The sequence below is a fragment of the Podarcis cretensis genome, assembly GCF_951804945.1.
Source record: "Podarcis cretensis genome assembly, chromosome: 4".
NCBI classification, from domain to species: Eukaryota; Metazoa; Chordata; class Lepidosauria; order Squamata; family Lacertidae; genus Podarcis; species Podarcis cretensis.
In genome coordinates, this window is record NC_137173.1 from 34,494,495 (window position 1) to 34,515,866 (window position 21,372).

At 41.9% G+C, this 21,372-nt stretch overlaps 1 protein-coding gene and 1 pseudogene across 3 annotated transcripts in view; one reads left to right on the forward strand and one right to left on the reverse strand.

The window, feature by feature from the left end:
* Positions 1-16,785, forward strand: part of TTF2 (transcription termination factor 2) — a 28,024-nt gene extending 11,239 nt beyond the window's left edge. For both annotated transcript variants that reach the window (XM_079973401.1, XM_079973402.1), the window contains exons 12-23: positions 172-277; positions 663-853; positions 1,190-1,343; positions 2,123-2,214; positions 3,068-3,147; positions 4,254-4,396; positions 4,662-4,829; positions 6,640-6,692; positions 8,072-8,225; positions 9,097-9,179; positions 9,852-9,926; positions 16,545-16,785. In XM_079973401.1, coding sequence (XP_079829527.1) covers positions 172-277; positions 663-853; positions 1,190-1,343; positions 2,123-2,214; positions 3,068-3,147; positions 4,254-4,396; positions 4,662-4,829; positions 6,640-6,692; positions 8,072-8,225; positions 9,097-9,179; positions 9,852-9,926; positions 16,545-16,689 — 1,444 coding nt within the window. In that variant the 3' untranslated portion in view covers positions 16,690-16,785. The remainder of the gene's footprint in view (positions 1-171; positions 278-662; positions 854-1,189; positions 1,344-2,122; positions 2,215-3,067; positions 3,148-4,253; positions 4,397-4,661; positions 4,830-6,639; positions 6,693-8,071; positions 8,226-9,096; positions 9,180-9,851; positions 9,927-16,544) is intronic.
* Positions 16,786-19,653: 2,868 nt separating this feature from the next.
* Positions 19,654-21,008, reverse strand: LOC307213946 (small nuclear ribonucleoprotein E pseudogene; annotated as a pseudogene). The gene is made up of 2 exons: positions 21,002-21,008; positions 19,654-19,992 (listed from the first exon to the last, which is right to left on the reverse strand). The product of its transcript is annotated as a small nuclear ribonucleoprotein E pseudogene (transcript).
* Positions 21,009-21,372: the final 364 nt, after the last annotated feature.

A 21,372-nucleotide genomic window follows, 5' to 3' on the forward strand; every position in this document is an offset into this window, starting at 1 on the left:
TAAGCCCATTGGACACAATGGACTTTACTTCTGAACAAGCATACGTACGATTGGTGCTTGTGAGCTTGAGTGTGACCTTTCGGAAGCAGCCACACTTATTCCGCATCAAGATTAAAATCCTAAAGTGGTTGTATTGCTCACCAGTAGCTCTTCCTTTCCTCTTTTTCACAGGCTTTCTGAATACGACATTGTTGTCACTACTTACAGTATTCTTGCCAAGGAAATCCCTACACAGAAGGAAGAGGCAGAAGTTGCTGCTGACGACCACATTGTGCAGGTGACTGAAAGTGTGCCAGACTTGCTTTTAGGAGATGCTGAGATAAAAGCTGCATTTTAGTCTTAAAATGCGTATGGTGGGTAGCCTTGCCATCAGATTGGTTTGTGCCAAGTTAGCAACAAGGATATCATGCATTGCATCTGAGTTGTGTAATTGCAGAGGAGAGGAGAATTTGGCCAAAAATAAAAATAATTAAGTCTCAAGTTGAAATACGTTTTTTCAAATTTTATTTGTTTGAAATATTAAATCCTTATTACAGAAGGAGTAGTTGTAATCTAATGTCATAGACTCGGACCCTGACCAAATTAAACTATTTTTCAGCTAACCTCTGCCCCCTTTCCTTCTAAGTCTTGCATTTTAAAACCAGGTCTACTTTCTGCTCTAGGATAAGTCCGTTCCCTTCTCTCCCCTGCTCTGGATACACTGGGCTCGAATTATACTGGATGAGGCCCATAACATCAAAAACCCCAAAGTCCAGGCCTCAATAGCAGCCTGTAAATTGCGAGCTACTGCCAGGTGGGCCATCACTGGGACACCCATTCAGAACAACCTATTGGATATGTACGCCCTGCTAAGGTGAGTTGAACACACCCATGATTATGCCTTGTAGATTAACTCTGATTTGCTAGTCTCTTCTTTAATCGGCCTTCAGCTTACAAATTTTTCTCTCACTGTCTGTCACACATGTTGCAAAGAAAGCAAATTCCTGCTTTCCTAAGACTCACACCTTCAGAAAATACCTGCACATTTAAAAACACCTTAGGAAAAGTGCACACCTTAAAAGGGGGGGCTAACTTTTGTCCCAACACCTTTAGATGGAAAATATTTCCTGCCACCCCAATTCCATGGAGCCTAGTTGTTGTACTTCAACTGCCACTCCTGCCTTCCTCTTGCTGCCGTTTGCCCTCCTAGATTCCTTCGCTGCTCTCCTTTCGATGAATTCAAGGTGTGGAAGAATCAGGTGGATAACAATACAAGAAAAGGAGGAGAGAGGTTGACGCTCTTAACCAGGAGCCTCTTATTGCGAAGGACTAAGGACCAGCTGGACTCATCTGGCAAGCCTTTGGTAATTGATGGCCCATCTCCTTTTGTCTGTCTCTTGGATTTGACTTCTCTTCACTGATGGCCAGTTAGGGCAGTTCTGCACATGCAGCCAAATGTGCCATTTTCCTTCCATCTGCAGGTTTCATTTACCAGCAAACGAAGTGTTCTGGCTCTTGATGCTGAAAAGGGATCAGAGCACTCCAGAAACAGGAAAGAGTGCCCTGATCTGCTCCGTTGTTTCCTGAGCTCATCACCATCATCACTCTGGAAACATTGGACTAGAGAGCTCCTTCCCCTTTCTGGCTCTGATTTGCTCTTATCGGAAGCTGCTAGACGACAGGCACTTCATTCAGTCCTGATGCCATCAGTAAATTGGGTCAGGGGCTGGCAGGCCACTGCAAATAGCTTGATGAGCTACTGGTTTTCCACCCACCCACCCACCCACCCACCCACCCCTGTTCTGTACATTGCTTAATTTATTCTTAACAAAGGGACTCTAAAACAGTGGGATTTTAAGCATCTGTCAAAAGTTGCCTCTTTGGACTTACTGAGGCTGTGTTTTGGCTGCCTGGAAGCTCATTTTATGATTAGTTTAGGTATTATCACAGAAGTTCATTTCATTAAAATACAGAAGCGTAAAAGGAGTCAGAGCTCAATCTGCATAGAATCCTTAGACCTGCTGGTGCGCAGAAAGCAAAATGTGCCATCTGGACCTTTCATAGGAGAAATGTCTCTTTGAAAAGCCATATTAGTGCAAATTATACTGACACACTTTTCTGTCTGTTTCTTTTCTCTCTCTAGGTATTACTGCCTCAACGTTGCACTCGACTACACAGAATAAAACTCTCTGAAGATGAGCAATCGGTGTATGATGTGCTTTTCAGAAGATCAAGGTATGATAGAGACCTGTGAAGGCATTAAGAATGAGTTCATTTCAGCCTGTAAAGGACAGTGTACACAATGACCTCACTTTCTGTAGCCCTCCTGATGCAAACCTTCTCTGCTCACATCCCTTCCCTAGATGTCCTGATAATTCAGTGCTCTATGCAATAGGAATCACCATCTTGGTCACATACCACTTAGACGCCAATTTGGACATGAAGTGGTACATTGATTAGTTCATTAGTGGTGGTAGTGCGGTGTATTAATTCATTTAGTAGTAGGGTGGCATACTAGTTATTCATTTTATATACCACTTTGATGTTAGAAGAAACTTCAAAGTGGTTTATAAAAAGGCAGAGCACAATAAATGAATTTATTAATGAAAGTAATATCACTAGTGTAGTATCTTAATTAATTTAGAAGCAGTTCTAGTAATAATAATATCTCTGCAAAGTATTTCAGTGTCCTCACCTCCTGCCAAATAAGGGAGAATAGTACTCTTCCACCCCCTTTAGTGCTTTCACATGCTAAGCATTTTGTTCCTCATTGACCTAGATTCTTGTTAGTCTCCTGATAGTTTAAATGAGGACTTTCTTTTCTGGCATGTTGATGCCGCTGCCATTATCATGTTGTTAGCAAGATGATACTAGGAACAGAATGTGTTCTGTCTCAGCAGAGAGTCATTTTTGAAAAGAGAACAGAACTGTTCTTTGGGGGGCAGGAGTCAAATATGCTGCCTCTTTCCCCCCAAGTTTTCTCTCCTTTTGTGTTCAATGTTGTCCCCATCCATCTACATTTATCGTGCTTATACCGTGGAAACGGGTTGCAAAGCTGCCTAAATTTAACGGTGGTTTCTTCGACCAGGTCAACCCTGCAGTCCTACATCAAACGGCAGGAGATGCAGTGTACAGGACAGCAGCCTGGGGAGAACCCATTTGACAAAGGTTGGAATTTAAACTCTTTGCCCCTCCCCCTAGCAACTGCAGAAAAAGTGTTGAGAGGGATGTGAGGAGGGTGGCCTCACCCCCACAGCTAATTTTGCCCTGTTCTGTAGCTATTCTACAGTATATATTTCAGCAATCTCCAGAATACAGTGCAGGTGAGGGGAACTCCAGGGGCCGGATGAGGCCCTCCAGCCCCCTCGATCTGGCCCTCAAGGCTTTTTCCAAGCTGCGCTTCCTCCACAGCTACAAATCCCCCCTCATCCAGCTGTGACCCTCGCCAGCTCTTCTTTGCACCCTCCCCAAGTGTTTTTGTCTGGCTAAAAGGTATCCTTGAACTCTGATAATGCCTCTTGTTTTCCTGGAAGGAGGATCGAGAGTGGTGTGTGTGTGTGTGTGTGTGTGTGTGTGTGTGTGTGTGTGTGTGTAAAAATCGAGCCCACTCTGAGGAAAATTTTCATTTGTTGCCCCATCCACTACCAGCCTGTGGTCCCTGGAAGATTGCCCAGATTGGGGTGTGGCCCTCAGTCTAAAAATGGTTCCCTATCCCTGTTTTAGTGCCACCTGCTATACTTCGTCTTGAAAAATTTGCAAAAGATCTGCATGCCTACATTTCCTGGTTGGTTTTCTCCGCCCCAAAAGAATAGTAATATTTAGGTTTTTTCATAATACAATACTATTGAAAACAAACTAATCTCAATAAAAAAGAAAAGAAAATGCAGAGTCCTGTCTCGAAGGTAGCTCTTAACCCTCGACTTGCACAAAGATGTCCTTTCTGCTCCCATCCTCTCACCTTGGGAAACCTTCCCTTCCCTGCCTCTCAGTCAGGGTCCTTCTTAAACTCCTTGTGTGAATAATCCCAGTAAAGACCCAAGAGCAGAGGACACCATGGAAAACAAAAGAGGAAGGAAGGAAGGAGGGAGGGAGGGAGAGGAACAGAAGAGAAAAAAAGAAAGAAAACTAGATAAAAAGGACTTCCCATTTCCATCTGTCAGTTATATACAAAAAATATTCACTGGTTGGTTTTTCCGATTCTTCTTAAAGAAACTCTGAATGGTAGCTCCAGGAATTGGTTGCTCTGACACCTGTGCCATTTCATCTTCTGACAGGAGCGCAGCAGTTTAGATGCCACCCACAAGGCACCCTGGAAAAGCATAGCCAGGATGCTCCTCCCGTCTCCACCACCATTCACATCTTGTCCCTTCTGCTGAGGCTCCGCCAGTGCTGCTGCCACCTGTCCTTGCTGAAAGTGGTAACTATGTGAACAGGCTTGGAGGCGCCCGGTTCAGAACTGTGGTGTGCAGTGGTTAGAGAGTTGGGGGTTTGGGTCCTGAAGCTCCCTGGGTGGCCAGTCACAATCTCTCAGCCTAGCCTACCTCACCTGGCTGTTGTGAGGATAAAATGGAGAGGGGGAGGAACCGTGTAGGCCACCTTAAGATCCTTGGAGGAAAGGTGGGATATAAATATAATTGCAATAAGAAAGTTGCCATGCCCCATATGTATTCTTTACATTGAAGGCTCTGGACCCAACTAACCTGAATAGTGAAGGCATCTCCCTCTCCTTGGAGGAGCAGCTCAGTGCTTTGACCTTGTCTGAACCCAATGATACCAGTGACCCTATGGTGTACCTCTTTGGTACAGCTTTTAGTGTGGATCTCTTCGAAGCAACCAAACAGAGCACCAAGGTATTGTTGTTATTACTTATTTAGCATGCGTATGAATCACCTAGAATCCTAGATCTCGTGACGGATTTGCAGCAAAAAGAAATGCAGAAATCAAACATCTGTAGATAAAACAGAACACAAAGAACAACATTAACATTCCTAAAGTGCTTGCTGAAATAAATATGTCTTCACTGCATGTCCCAATCTGTACAGTGTTGACATCTGCGTCTCCCCTGGGAGGGTTTTCTGTAACACTGAGGCTACTGTGCTGAATTTTCTCTTCTGAGTATAGCGAGAATGAATTTCTAGGGCGTGAAGCACCACCAAAAAACTCAGCTTCTGACAATTTTGGTGAGCCCATCTATTATTTTATTATTATTTACTGAATTTGTATACTGCCCTATACCCGTAGATCTCAGGGTGGTACATAATACAAAAAACACACACAAAATACTTAATAAAAACAAAAACAGAAACAACCCAATAATCCCCCATTCCACAACACGTTTAAAAGGGCATCTGATGTCTATTAGTTGTGGCGCTCTTTAAGGTAACAGAGCTATGACCATCTTTTCTAGTAAGCTCTAAGGATCAGGGTTTTCCTTCCCTCCACTTTTATTTTTTTAAGAACCCCAGTTCAGTTAATTCCTTTAGCTCAGGAATAGGAACCTTTGACCCTCTGGGACAATGACTCTCCCCAACCAGCATGGTCAGTAGTCCGACATGAATAACTTCTGGCAGGGCACACATTTCCCATCCCTGATTTAACAATGCAATCCTAACCATGTCTACTCAAAAGAAAGTCCTGTTGAATTCAGTGGAGCTTACCCCCAGGTAAGGGGTAGGATCGCAGCCTAAGTAACCATTTTAACAAACAAAAGCTATAACTCAGTACAAAATGTATTTCCTTCTTAAAAGTGTGTAGTCAAACACACAGTGACAAAGAACCAAGTCTTCTGTTGTGGGATTTATTTGTGTACCTATGCAATACAAAGTGGGCTAACCACCTGTTTCAACTTTGTAGTGATTTCATATAGCAAGATGGGAAATCCCATCTTAGATATGGGTTCCTAAAATTTGTACGGCTAACGTTAGCATTAGTACATCTGGAGTCAACCTATCGTGTTGTGTAGAGAGAAATGGGAATCATCTCCATTTGGCCCCTCCTCAACTGAGATCAGTTCAGTAGCTTTAAGAAGTGGTATCTGAGTTGGTTATTTTTTCCTCTTCCCTCCCCATCCACTTTTCCTTTTGTGTTGTGTCTTATCAGGGCTTACTAGTAGTTTGATCAGGATCCTTTGGCAGATCTCAGGATTATTTGCAGTAGATCAGCAAGGGTTTCTGACTCCCATTGTTGAACAATGATAACAACAAAATGTATTTTCTATCTAAATTAGACTGCTGGAATGAAGAAAGCTACCCAAGTGTGGACTTTTGCGTGAAAGGAATGTGGGCTCAGGGCATTTCTAGTACTGAAAACAAAATCCTAGGCTTAGAATGAGCTCATAGACTTCTAATTCTTTAACTCTGGCTTTGTGCCCTTTGCACCGGGCTCTGGAGGGCAGCTCTTAGGGTTCTAGTGAAGAGCAAGCCTTGTATTTGCCCACCACTATTTTAGATTGCAAGCCCAAAGCCACGACTCTCTTGTTATTGATCTCTTACACAAACAACCCTGAGAGCCTTTTCAGCTGGAGTGGAATAAAAATGATTTAAATAAATGAGGCTGCAGTCTCAAGCAGAGTTACTTGAAAGTCAACCCCATTCAACTCAGTGGGACTTCTGAGTAAACCTGCTTAGGGCTATAAGTGCATTTTCCTCCCCCTCCTTCTAGCTGTCGCATCTCTTGAAAGAGCTGAAGGCCATCAAAGGGCGTTCCCAGAAAGCGTAAGTACGGGCATACCATATATATTTCAAGGAACGTCAGAAGGTGGGTTTGGATGCTATTTAATGTAGGTGTGTAGGGAATGGTGAGAAGGACCTGTAACTGCCTCTCCAGAAGCAACGGCAGGTAGAGTTGTCTCTAGATAGGTGATCACTCAGAAACACAGGGTTTTATTCAGCTGAGTTTTACTCAGAGTAAACCAACTGGAAGTAAAGAACATGGTGAAGTTAGGCCTGCTGGTTTCATAGGTTTATTCCATAAATCTTAGTTCATACGATGTTTAACAGTGTAAATGCCTTAGAGGAAGAACAGTACAGTCGTACCTCTACTTACGTATCCCTCTGGATACAGAATCTTTGGGTTACAGCCACGGCAAACCTGGAAGTGTATATTTCCGGGTTTCACCACATGCGCAGAAGCGCACCTCTATTTATGTAATTTTCGGTGTGCGAACGGACCCCCGGAACAAATTAAGTTCGTATCCGGAGGGTCCACTGCACGCAAATAGAACAGTTAAGAAGGGGCTTCCATTTCATGGTGCAGTTTCTGAACACTTGCAGTGCCAATCTCAAGATTCCAAATGCATTGAAATCTGGGAGTATTCAAAGAGGGCGAAAGAGAAATGTAGATCCCCATGTGAACTGGTAAAGCAGGAATGGGGAAGACTCTGCTTTTGACATGTCGTGGGGCTCCGATTCACACCAGCCTCAACCAGCCCAGTTAATTGTCAGGGGTAATGGGAGTTCTTGTCCAACAACATCTGGAGGGCTTCATGTCTTCATTCATGGACTAAAACTTGTAGCTTGCCTTTCTGTTTTCAATACTTAACCACAGAGAGAAAGCCATCACTAATGACTTGGTAGATTGATTGATTAAATGAATGGTGGAAAGAGATCAAAAGGTACGAGATCCAGTTCAAGAAGAATAGTTTCCAGTAATTTTAACATTCACAATGATACTTGCTTGGCGTTTGTATGCTTATGTATCGCATTCCAGCCATTTTAGAATATTAATACTTATCATTTTATATAGTACCACCTCAAATGTTTTTAAGTATTTCATATACACGTATCTCAGTACACTTTACACCAGCCGGAAAAGATGGGCTGGTGTTTAATTTTATTTTTACAGTTTTAAGGCCTCCTTTTCAAAACATAAAGCTTTCCCAAGGTGGCATAAGATCACAACAAAAAGTTTAACATTTCTCCATAAACCTGCATATAACAGAAAGTAGGGGTGAGGTGAAGGCTGAGAAGCTATAACTTGTCTAAAGCCATTTCTAGTGGTTTGTAGTGGTTTGTGAGTTTTGCACCAGGGCCTTGATTGATTGATTGATTGATTGATTGATTGATTTCTTTCTTTTCCCCCTCCCTCCTCCTAGTGTCATTGTTTCTCAGTGGACTAGTATGCTGAAGATTGTGGCAGTACACCTTGAGAAACTGAGCATGAAATATGCCACAGTGGATGGCTCTGTGAATCCTAAGCAGAGGATGGATGTGGTTGAGGAATTCAACAATAATCCTGAAGGACCTGAGGTATGGGAAAAGATCAGAGAAGCTGCTGAGTTTTGTAGCTTGTTGTCACTGTGACTATCGGTGCAAGGTCTGATCCTTAATTGCTAGGCAGGGTTAATTGCTAGGCAGCCATTTTAGCCAAAGATCTGACAGTCCTATACCCACTTGCCTAGGAGTAAGCCCTATTGCACTCAATGGGATTTACTTCTGAGTAAACATTCTAGGTTTAACATACCATATACTGTAAAAACAAGTATTGCGGGGCACACAATTCTGCATTTAAGAATTTCTGCTTTATAAAACAACAATCTAGGTTTCTAGCTCATGTTGATAATTATATAGTCACCTGCCCATAACATTTTCTGGGTAGCTTACAAATTTTATATATATATGAGATAGGTGATAGATAGATAAATAGATAGATGAGATTATATATATGATTATATATATAAATAATCTTAAAATACAATGAAAACAAAAAGTCAGTAACAGCAACACCATAAACCTTTCCCTAGTAGAGACAAAATAAAACTTGTAAAAGCACACTCTTGACTACAACCCTAGCCCCACTTACCTGGGAACAAGCCCCAGTGAATTCAGCAGGACTTACTTATAAGTAGGCATGGTTAGGATTGTGCTGCAAGAGAAAAGAGTGTAAGGTTTATTTTGAAAGTATACCAAAACAGCAAAGGTCTAGGTAGGGAGGAGGTGATATTTCAGATAACCTGGGTCCAAGCTGTCTAGGGTTTTATAGGCTAAATCCAGCACTCTAATTGATTCTGGAAACAAACCAAGAAGCAATGTAACGGGCAAAGTATAAAGTGTACGCAGGCTGTGCCGAAGAGAAACAGTGTATAAATGTGTTGCGCAACACCTCTTTCTCTTGTTACAGGTGATGATGATCTCTCTCTTGGCTGGAGGTGTTGGCCTCAATCTAGTTGGAGGAAACCATCTCTTTCTCCTTGACATGCATTGGTAAAGATGCGGCAGCTTTTGCCACTTAACAGAAACCTTCTCGTGGTGTTTTTTCTGTGTGTGTTTTTGCAGCTGCAAGAATCAGATCTGAGTTGACCAAAAGGATAGGATCATTTGGGACTCCAAAATGATTGGACTCCAAATTATGTATTTGGTTCTTACAAATCGTTGCAACTGGAAAATATAGTCCATATTTCTATAAACTGCACAAGAGGGTTTTGTTTTCTTGTGAACTATTAAGAGGTTTTGCTAAAATGAAGCGGCATATAAATTTTGTTAAATAAATAAAAAATATTCACTGTTACACCTGTTGCCAGTAAATCACCTTGTGTTAGCGAATCGCCTTCCAGATTAGTTCTTAGTTGGTTTTTGAGAAGATGAGGAAGCAGGGACTCATTTTATCCACAAGCACCTTCAGTTCAAGGAACAGATTCCAGGTGTGCCACCAGAACAGGGGGAGGAGGATGACAAGAAGCTGGGAGGAAATTGAGGGAGATGTTGTCACTACTTCTTCCAAGGCTGAGATAGATTTAAAGTGTTAGGGGATAATATCTGACTTGCTTTTTGGCAATCCTGTGTACTAGATGTAATTGTATGAGCTACAAGATTTTTCAGCTAGATTAACCTATAGTTATAAAGAGGGAAATGACTGAACAGTTTCTTAAATTTCAGGAATCCAGCACTGGAGGACCAAGCCTGTGACCGCATTTACCGCGTGGGACAGCAAAATGATGTCACGATCCACAGGTCCTGCTTTGCTTTTTGCACCATCTCTGTTTGCATAATTTCTAGGGGTCATGAGATTTCTTCAGGTGCTATATGGAAGTTGGGGGGGTAATTCTGATCTGCCCTCCTGATCTCTTTTCATGAGGTTTTTAAGTGATCACACTCAGTTCTTCTAAAGTAGCGGTGGGGAGCCTCTAGCTTGCAAGCTTGATTAGGGCCTTGAAGCCCATTTCCCCAAGCCACACCCATTTGGCCAACACCTGACATTCCTTGTCCGGTTGGCGCCAACGCTAATGGCGGCTCGCTCTCCGATCTCTGGAGAGGGAGCTGCTCCACGAGTTCGAGTCTGACCGCTACGGCGAAGCGGGGACCCCTAAAATCACAGGCGCGGAAGCCTGTGAACAAGGAGACTCGGTGGGCATCGTTTGCGCCCCCCTTTACTGCAAAAGAGCCTTTTTAAAGGCTCCGGAGGAGCATCGGGGGTGCGCAGAGCTGAGAGTCGCTACCCAGCCCGTGGAGTGAAGCCGCATCGCCATTAACGGAGAGCGCCGATCCCTTCCTGAAATTTGGACTGAAAGAGACTCCCGTGAGTAGGATTGGCAAACTTTTCGGGACTTTAAATTAATTTTCCTAAAAATTCGGCCAAAAGTGGGGATGGTAAATAAAGGAAGTCTGCCTTCCCCAGATTGCATGACTGCTAAAGCAACGGATCCAGCAAGCTGTAATCGATATATTTAAGGATTAATTTTTAAAAGGACTAACCCTAGCATTGAGCTTAAGTCCCCCCCCCCTAGTAAGCAGGAACGGGGGGGAAGAAGAAGAAAGGAAACCTGCGGGAAAAGTTTTTAAGGGACAATTTACTGCAGACTCTGACTCTGGGAACGGACTGCCTGGGTGAAGCACTTTGACAGGCAACTGTCAGAGGTGTTGCAAAGTGGGGACTTTATTGATACAATTTACTGAGACTTTGCAGAAATAACATGGTTGCAACTAAAAAGACTGAGAGAAGTTTTTAGCAACTCTTTCCCTCTGAGGGTTTTTGGAATTACTGTTTCTTTGTTCTATTGGACATTTTGGCTCCCTCTAGAGGGTTGAAGGTAACAGTTGCAACATTGACTGTTAAAAACAAAGTCACTGGATTTTTCCATTCAACCTGTTCCTGTGAGAACGACCTTGGGACATGAGTGGCCCTGCAGAGGAGATAGCAACAAGATCTAAGTCTAAGGCAGCACAAAAGAAAAGGGGCTCTCTATCAGGACTATTGCCAACAGGCCCAGGCGGACAGGAAAAAGGAATAAGTGCATTCATGGAGTCAGTGACGCAGGCATTACTGAAAATAAATGAATCTTTAGAAAGATTGAATAAACAGAGTACAGAAAATACTAAACAACTGGCAGATTTAACGGCAAAATTAGACCTGAACACCAAGAGTGTGACATCTAACACACAGATTATTCACAAATTGGTCGAGGAAAACGCCACAATAAGGAAGATTGCAGAAGAAGCAAAATCCACTGCGGAATCTACACAGGAAAATTTAGTACCGGTTTGCAGGAGGCTTGACCAGCATGAGGTGACCCTCTCTTTATGGGACATGCAGCGTAAGGAGAAGAATTTAAGACTTAGGCTGGTTCCAGAAAGTGAAGGGGACAACCTAGTGGACTTTCTCACAAAAGAAATTTCAGATTTTTGGCAGGAAAACCTAGAGGGAACAGAATTTGAGATAACAACTGCCTTCAGACTGGGCAGAAGGCAAGGTAGGAAGATTCCAAGGGACTGCCTGATAACATTGAGATCCAAAGAGGAAAGAGACAAGATACTAAGTTTGCATTACCAGAAAACACTTCAGATTCAAAACGTCTCTGTGCAAATTTACAGGGATATCCCAAAATATATTCTGGAGGTGAGAACTCAATTCAAGACTTTGGTGGACCTGCTGAAGAAGAACAACATACCTTTCAGGTGGGAATTTCCACAGGGTTTGTCTTTTAATTTTAGAGGAAAGAAAGTCAAGATAAGAACAGTACATGATAAAGAACAATTTTTGCACAAGTACGGAGAGGACTTGGTGAAAGGGGTTTTAAACTCAACCTTGGATACAGATTTGGGGAACTTGACATTTGGACTTAAATCACCAACGGACGAAGAACAGCTGCAGGGCGCAGTTGGAGGCAACTAATTAACAATGTCTCTGAGATTCTTAACTTGGAATTGTAATGGACTGAACCTTCCCAGAAAAAGGCGTGAGGTTTTTCATATTTTGAAAAGAGAACAATTGGATCTGATTTGTCTACAAGAAACCCACGTGACAAGGGCACAGAGAAGATTACTTATAAATAAAAGATTGGGACAAGAATTTATTTCATCAGATAAAGTTAAGAAAAGAGGAGTGGTGATCTATGCAAAAGAGAAATTGGCTCCAAAACAGATTTTTAAAGATGAACAGGGTAGAATTTTGGCAATTGAGATACAGATTCAAGGAGAAAAAATCCTGATATTTGGAATTTATGCACCGAATGAAGGGAAGGCAGAATTTTACAAGAAATTGCATGAGACATTAATGGACTATTTGGATTATAAGGTGATTCTTTTAGGCGATATGAATGGTGTCGTCTCTACAAATATGGATAAAGCACAAAGACAGGTGATCTCCAAAGACGGGAGATTACCTAAAACTTTCTTCGAAATGACTGACAACTTGGACCTGATTGACATTTGGAGAACAAGAAATCCTCTCGAGAGGGAGGGAACATTCTTCTCAGAATCACAGATGACCTGGACAAGAATAGATCAAATATGGATTACTAGTGGAATGGCTCCAAAGATAAAGAAAGTGGAAATCTGCCCAAAGACATGCTCCGACCATAATGCGGTAAAGATGGAAATGAAAATAACAACAGCTGGTTCCTTCAGATGGAGAATGAATGACACCTTATTCAGAGACCCAGAGGTGTACCAAAAGGCCCAAAAGACTTTGAAGGACTACTTTGAGATAAATCTGAGGACAGAAGTGGAGAAACGAGTGATCTGGGATGCAAGCAAGGCCGTGATGAGGGGTTTCCTGATACAGCAGAATTCCTTGAAAAGGAGGCAACAGCAGGAGAAGAAAGATAAAATTTTGGAAAAGATTAAAGACAGTGAAAAGAAATTGAGATCTAACCCAAAGTCACATGAGATTTTGAGAGAAATTAAACTGTATCAGAAGCAATATATGGAATTGATGAATCAGGAGATTGAATGGAAAATTAAACGAATGAGACAAAAGACATTCGAATCGGCAGATAAATGTGGGAAACTCCTATCATGGCAATTGAAGAAGAGACAGAAATTGAACACAGTCACAAGTTTGGAGGTAGATGGAAAGAACATTTCTAAACCAAATGAGATCAGCAATTGCTTTCAGAGTTATTTCAGAAGACTTTACGCACAAGGGCCGGAAAACGAAAGAGAAATGGAAGAATTTCTCAAGAAACATGGATTACAAAAAAATTCGCAACAAAGTATGTTGCTTTTAAACGAGAAAATAACTGAACAAGAAATTGAGGGTGCCATTCAAAATATGCAATTGGGGAAATCTCCAGGGCCAGATGGATTAACCTCCAGATACTACAAAGCTTTGAAAGACTGGATAATACAGCCGCTTAAGGAGGTTTGCAACGAGATACTAGAGGGGAAAAGGGCACCTGAGACGTGGAAAGAAGCCTTCATCACACTTATACCAAAGACTGAGGTGGATAAAAAACAGATCAAGAACTACTGTCCTATATCATTACTTAATGTGGATTATAAAATTTTTGCAGACATTTTGGCAAAAAGATTAAAGAAGGTGTTGGTGGAGGAGATCCATAAAGATCAGGCAGGCTTTCTCCCGGGTAGGCATATATCTACCAATGTAAGGAATATAATTGACATTATAGAAATGTTGACAGTGAACATTAATACAAAAGCAGTTTTAATTTTTGTGGACGCGGAGAAAGCCTTTGACAATATATCTTGGAAATTTATGAAAAAGAATCTCCATGGGATGGGGGTAGGCAAAAGGTTTGAAAATGGTATAAGTGCAATTTATTCTGAGCAAAAGGCAAAGTTAATTGTAAATAATGTGGTCATGGATGAATTACCCATAGAAAAAGGGACACGTCAGGGGTGCCCAATATCCCCATTACTTTTTATATCGGTCCTGGAGGTCTTGTTAAACATGATTAGGGGGGACCAGCTGGTAAAAGGGATTCAGGTCGGAGCCAGACATTACAAACTGAAGGCCTTTGCAGATGACTTAGTATTGACCTTGCAAGAGCCAGACACTAGTACCAAAAGAGCTTTAGAATTAATTCAAGTATTTGGCCAGGTCGCAGGATTTAAGTTGAATAAACAAAAAACCAAGGTACTGGAAAAAAATTTAACAAATGTTGAAAGAGAGAGATTCCAAGAGGAAACTGGGTTAGTGGTGGCAAAGAGTGTAAAATACCTGGGGATTAATATGACATCTAAGAATATTAACTTATTTAAGGATAACTATGATAAGTGCTGGACTGAGATAAAGAAAGATTTAGAAATATGGTCAAACCTGAAGCTTTCCTTGTTAGGTCGAATTGCAGTAATCAAAATGAATGTATTGCCTAGAATGTTATTTTTGTTTCAGACACTACAAATTGTGGATAAACTGGACTGTTTCAAGAGGTGGCAGAAAGATATATCTAAATTTGTCTGGCAGGGCAAAAAGCCCAGAATTAAGTTTAAGATACTTACCGATTCTAAAGAAAGAGGGGGGTTTGCCCTGCCGGACTTGAGACTGTACTATGAATCGGCAGCTTTCTGCTGGTTAAAAGATTGGCTACTTCTTGAAAACGCAGATATTCTAGATTTGGAAGGATTTGATAATAACTTTGGTTGGCATGCATATATCTGGTACGACAAGGTTAAAGTGTACAAGGGTTTTAAAAATCACATTGTCAGGAAAGCGCTATATAATGTTTGGATACGGTACAAAGATTTATTGGAAAATAAAACTCCCAGGTGGCTTTCACCTATGGAGGCCAAGGAGGTAAAGAAACTTAATATGATAACTAATTGGCCGAAATATTCTGAAATTTTAGAACAAGAAGGTGGTGAATTTAAATTACAAAGTTATGAGAAAATAAAGTCCAAGGTACGAGATTGGCTCCATTATTTTCAAATAATGGAGGCTTACAAACAAGACAGGAAAATTGGTTTCCAGGTGGAGAAATCGAAACTAGAAACAGAACTGTTAGAACCCAATACTAAGAATTTATCAAGAATGTATAACTTGCTGTTGAAGTGGAATACAATAGATGAGACGGTGAAGTCAGCTATGGTCAAATGGGCACAGGACATAGGTCATGACATTATGTTTGCTGACTGGGAGCAGTTATGGACCACAGGTATTAAATTCACGGCATGTAATGCCTTACGAGAAAACATTATGAAAATGATTTACAGGTGGTACATGACCCCAGTCAAGCTTGCAAAGATTTATCATTTGCCCAATAATAAATGTTGGAAATGTAAAGAGACTGAAGGTACCTTTTTCCACCTTTGGTGGACCTGCCCAAAGATTAAGGCCTTCTGGGAAATGATTTATAATGAAATTAAGAAAGTGCTTAAGTGCACCTTTAACAAGAAACCAGAGGCATTTCTCTTGGGTATGGTCGGTCAGCTGGTGCCGAAGAAGGATAAAAATTTCTTTTTGTATGCTACTACGGCAGCAAGGATTCTCCTAGCAAAGTATTGGAAGACACAAGAGTTACCCACGCTGGAGGAATGGCAGGCGAAAGTGATCGACTTTATGGGACTGGCAGAAATGACCGGCAGAATCCGCGACCAAGAGAAAGAGACTGTGGAAGAAGATTGGAAGAAGTTTAAAATATATCTTAAGAGTTACTATAAAATTGAGGAGTGCTAAAATGCAGAGGGAGAGGAAGACGTAGAATTGCAGCGATAAATTGTGTTAAGTTAAGGGTGAAATTGAAAAGGAGAATGAATTTATATTTAATTGGCTAAGAAGGGTTGCTGAACAATTGTTTAAAATAAAGGATGCAAAAAGGGGAAGGTATGGGGAAGTCCGGGAAAAGAGGCTTATGGAAATGAGGTAAAGAAAGTATGACTTTTTATGTTTGTCTTTATGTTGTTTTTGTGTTTGTTAAAAATTTGGAAACTAATAAAAAATTTTATTAAAAAAAAAAGACATTCCTTGTTGAAGCTTCACTGTCATCAAAGGAGCTCCTCTCGATGCCAATCAGTTGATGGTGCTTCTTCAAAGGGGCTCACGTTCAGTGCTCCACAGATTATTGGTGCTGAGAAAATCTGCTCACAAAGTAATTTGTCAGCTGATTGGCATCAACAGCCTGCTCCTTTGAAGAGTTTGCTTTCAGCACCGATCAGCTGATGGGTGCTGCAGGGAGTCCCTTTGAAATCATTGCCTGACATCATCTTGACACGTGGTGATTGTTAAGTGAACTGTCCCATCGCCCTGTCAAAGTTGGCCAACAAGGTGGAGGATGTAAGGATCCAACCCTCTGGTCTGATTCAGTTCTTTGCACTGTGCTTTATTTATTTTGAAAGCTTGACCAATGAGGATGCACAAAACCTGTACTCATAATGCTGTGTGCTTGATTTTAGGTTTGTCTGTGAAGGGACAGTAGAAGAAAAGATCTCGGAGCTACAAAGCAAGAAAAAAGAGCTGGCCCAGAAAGTGTTGTCAGGAAGAGTAGAGTCTTCGACAAAGCTCACCCTGGCAGATCTCAAGCTCCTTTTTGGCATTTAAACACTGTTTCTGTTTTAAATATGTGGTTGCTACGTGTGTGCGCACCTTTTGAAAATTCACTATATTAATGAATAAAAGTGGTTAAGTGTTGCCTTACCCCATTCTTCATAATTAAACCTTTCTATAGGAGGATGTACCCTACTTGTGATTCTTTGAAATTTGGGAAGAATGATCCGCCTATGTCTGATACTGAATCATTGCTAGCTAGCCAGACTATTGTCTTGTGTTTTTCCACCCACCTAGTATGCTGCATTGCAAGATAAATACTTCTCTCCATATCATATGGCCAGCATGGCCAGGATCCTTTCCTTTGAACTGCTGTCCCAGTGAACACCAACTGAGGCCACTTAGAAACCTGGTGTGCAAAGCCATCCCTGCTCATCTGCGAGAACTTTAGAGACAAAGTGGTTCAAACAGCAGTTGAAATATTGAAGGTCACAACTTGCCAACAAGATCTAAAACTGTTGGCTATTTGCAGTATGGTAGCGCTACGGATAGCTTGCTGGGGAGACCATGCATTGAAAAGGGACTCAAAAATAACTTAAACAAGGTTTTAATTACAAAAACAAAAACTCGTTATACACTAAATACATCAACAACAAACCAGACCCAACCACCAACCCCATCCCCCAGGGTAATGGGAGAGCTAGGTGCTGCTCCTTATATACTACGCCCAATTGCTGACACAGCTTAATCAATACAACTCAGCAGCACCTGCTATGTTTCACAGCTGTAAAGCTGGGTCTCATTATTTTGCTCTGGCCCCTTAAAGACATACACATTGAGTGGAACAATGATGAACCTTTACATTTAAAGAAACCATTCAAAAAAAAGAACAAGCAAATACTGCAGTTTGTATTGGTTCAGATCATGCCATATACTGCAGAAGGATGGGCAAGCATGTTAGGAGTTGGATGGTACAACTGGGAGCACTAACAGGAAATCCCCAAAGATAGCCAGATCCTTCTAGTGGCTAGTCAGATATCTGTGGGAAAGCAGTGAGCAGGATTCAAGCACAAAAGCACTCTTATACCACCCCACTCCTGTGGTTTCTGCCAACGTATTCAGGAGGACACTGCCTCTGACTGGAGGCAGAGCTTCTTTTTTCTTTGGCGATCACTCGTAGCCGAATAAGATTGTCTTCTATAAACACGGTTTTAACAATGAGTCTGTAAGTGACGGATCCACATGTCCTTCCACAGTGGGGACATTGGTTTCCGGGCAGGAGTTGATCACGGTGTGGATTTGCCAAGCGTGCCTTCCTCCTAGCACGTTTCTCCCTTGCGTCCTGAGTTCAAGTGTCTTCAAAGCTCATGACACCTTTGGTAAAGGCTGTTCTCCAACTGGAGCCCTCACAGGCCAGTGTTTCCCAATTGTTGGTGTTTATACTACTTTTTTAAAAGATTTGCCTTGAGACAGTCTTTAAATCTCTGGCCAGCAGCCTTCATGTTAAATGGTTCCAAAAGGGATACTGGAGCCTCAGATCAGAATGAATTCCTAAATTTGCTGCTGCATTTTGTTATCTCAATCTGTTTCATAATAATTTACACACCAAAGCTTCCTTCAGGTTGTGTGTCTGTAAATATATTTCACTAAATCATGCTTCCTCTGGAAAAGGAAGTAGCTATGAAAGAATTATTAATCTGATCCTCAAAGAGTGCTGTCTTGGGGCCATTTTTGTTTCATATGGTGATCAGACATTTAAGCTTGCACTACATAAATTGCAAGCTTGCAGTAAATGAAAATAGGACTTGCTTTATACTGCAAAAAGACTATTCAGTAACCTTGTATATATAGAGCAAGTTTTCTAGGCTGCAATGGTCTTGGAACTTCTGCATAGAGATTTTCTACCTGATTCAACAAAAATACTAGACTGATGAGTGTATTCTAAGGAGATGTGTAAGAAGAAAACCTAGGACACTTGAATAGCTTGTCAAAGGGTGAACTGAGTGTTAATAAGTCCTTTGTTTTATATGCCATACATATTTAAAATTAATGGATTGAAAAATATTGTCACCATAATCTTGGATTACTAGGACCTGTTTGAGAGACTGATTTCGTAGGTGTCAGGATGGCCGAGCGGTCTAAGGCGCTGCGTTCAGGTCGCAGTCTCCCCTGGAGGCGTGGGTTCGAATCCCACTTCTGACAAACACATTTTCTTTGTTTCAGCGCTAATAGCAGCCAGCATTTTCCTATGCAGTTCCCCACGTAGTTTCTTTTTAAATCTGCGATGTGTTTTGCGACTAAAGAAATATTACATATTCAAAACAATGTTGCCCTCCTGTATTATTATTATTACTGTATTGCCATTCTTTAATGTAGTGTTCAGAGGCTGGAGGAAAGAAATATTTTTATTAAACTTTTCTGAACGATATATTGCCAAGGCGGCGGGCAGAGGGTCAGAAGCACAGAGCGGGGACCAAAGAGGTGCCCCCACCCCATTTCAGTAAGACATTGCGGGAGCAATGCCTAATTGCTGCAGAAGCTGCTAGCAGAGGCGACGCCATCTGGAGAGACGGTCTGCAGTCGAAACGAGCCTGGGATTCTTCTTAAAGGAACACGAGCCCTTTCAGATTATCCCCCATTGCACGAAAACCAAGGCTTCCATGCCCTCTCATGTGTGATATGAGGACGAGGTGGAGGCATGTTTGCCGGCCCCGGAGAAATGCAGGCACTCTGCACATGCTCAGATGCACAATCTTTGCAGCGCCCCCTTGGTGTTGAGCCCTGCCACTTAGGTGTGAGTAAGCGAGCATTGAGTGAGGCAGTTGAGAGGAATAGCTTGCTTGCTTGTTTCTTTACTAATAAAAAGTTTTATTTATAAAGAACTACCATTCAACACCAATGTATAAAAGTTATTGAAAATTATGCAAGCACAAATTAAGTAACTGGCTTCATTCTTCACTCTTCAGACACCAGTGGTAGAATTTGGGAGTGATACCATTAAACCACTGTATGTTTTCTTCTATAGGTGTAAACATTAAAATAATAAGCAAAACAGACTCAGTAGCTATTTCTAGTTAGAAACACTCTGTAGAAGAGTAATATTGTCTCCTTTTAACATGATTCGACCCAGCTGTTTTGTCTTGGAGTGAATCTGCTCAGCAGCATCTAGAACCAAGTTCATATATTCATCAAATCCAATAATACAGCCTTCTATCCTCATGTTCACCTGTTCATACAGCCACACCTGAATTCTGGACCTATTCTGTAGGTATCTGAAGATGAGGTTGATGGGCTGCACCATCACTTTCTGCACCTTCTGGCCTTGGGCTGGGAACGACCCCTGACAGGACGAGCCGACTTAGGCTGGACGGGGCAGCCCGCTTGTTTGATTGATTGATTGATTGATTGATAGCGTGCGGCTTTCGGCTTGAGCTTTGTGCTTTCTCTTTGAGCGCTTCCTTTCCTCGGGACAGGAACGCTTTGCTCAAGCTGAGATGCCACAGAGCAAAAACCATAGACAGAATAATCATAAGATGATGCAGCCCCTGTACCTCTTTAGGTGGGGGAAAAGCTTAAACTAGAAGAATGAAAGGAACGCTTAAGGCACCGCTGGGATTCGAACCCAGGATCTCCTGTTTACTAGACAGGCGCTTTAACCAGCTAAGCCACGGCGCCTATTGTTACATCATACCTTTATTGAGGCTTCCCCTAAAGAATAATTCAACTACTGCATTTCACAATGCAGGAATGTCTAAATGCCAGGATGACTATTAGATATCTGAGTGTGTGGGCAGAGACTGCCTTATCTTGTCACTTAGCAGACCTTAGTAAAAAAAAATGTGCTTAATAAATGTGGGGTTTTTTTTTGCAAATACAGAACAAGCAAAATAAATAACAACATCTTGCTTTATTTAGCATGAATTCATAGCTGTCAACTTTTTCCTTTTTTTAAGGGAAATTCCCTTATTCCTAATAGGATTCCTCGCAAGAAAAGGGAAAAGTTGACAGCTATGATATATACTAGACCCACCCTCCCCTTTGTGGGGAACATATATAGGAGTCGATCCAGGTAAGACTCGATGAATTGCAACCCAATTTTCTTCTTCCACGATATGAGATTTAGGAGATTTCAAGGAAAATGCACCCCAGAACCCAACCCGGGATCCTTCCGAATAAGCGGGTGGCTCCTAATTTTGTTTGCCTCAGGTCTTGCAGAAGGAATAATATACCTAAGAGGGTACGATAAAATTGTGAAACTCGCTTCCCTCTTCGTGTGCATTTCGCTTGTCACCTCGGATCCTTCCAGCTGAAGGTCCCCTCGCTTGCAGAAGCGACAGTGAGTTGCTGAGAGGCGGAGGGAGCTCACCATTCATTCTTTGCAGAAAAACAAGCAGCGATCATTCCGCTGGGTTTTTGCTTTTCTCCGCCGCTGCCTGTGCATGAGATCGGGCAGGCAACCGCCCCAATTTCCCTTCGCAATGAGGAAAAATATGCGTGTTTTCAGAGTGCGGGCATCAGGGGAAATTCAAAGTGCTGCATACACAGTAAAGTAGTCTAATCTTGAAAAAACCGAAACTTCACACTAGTATTGAATTTCTGGAAGGGGCAAAATCTAAGCGCTTCTTTCAGCTATGGCCGGTTAGCTCAGTTGGTTAGAGCGTGGTGCTAATAACGCCAAGGTCGCGGGTTCGATCCCCGTACGGGCCAGCTAACTTTTCTTTGCTACTTTTCTCCTCT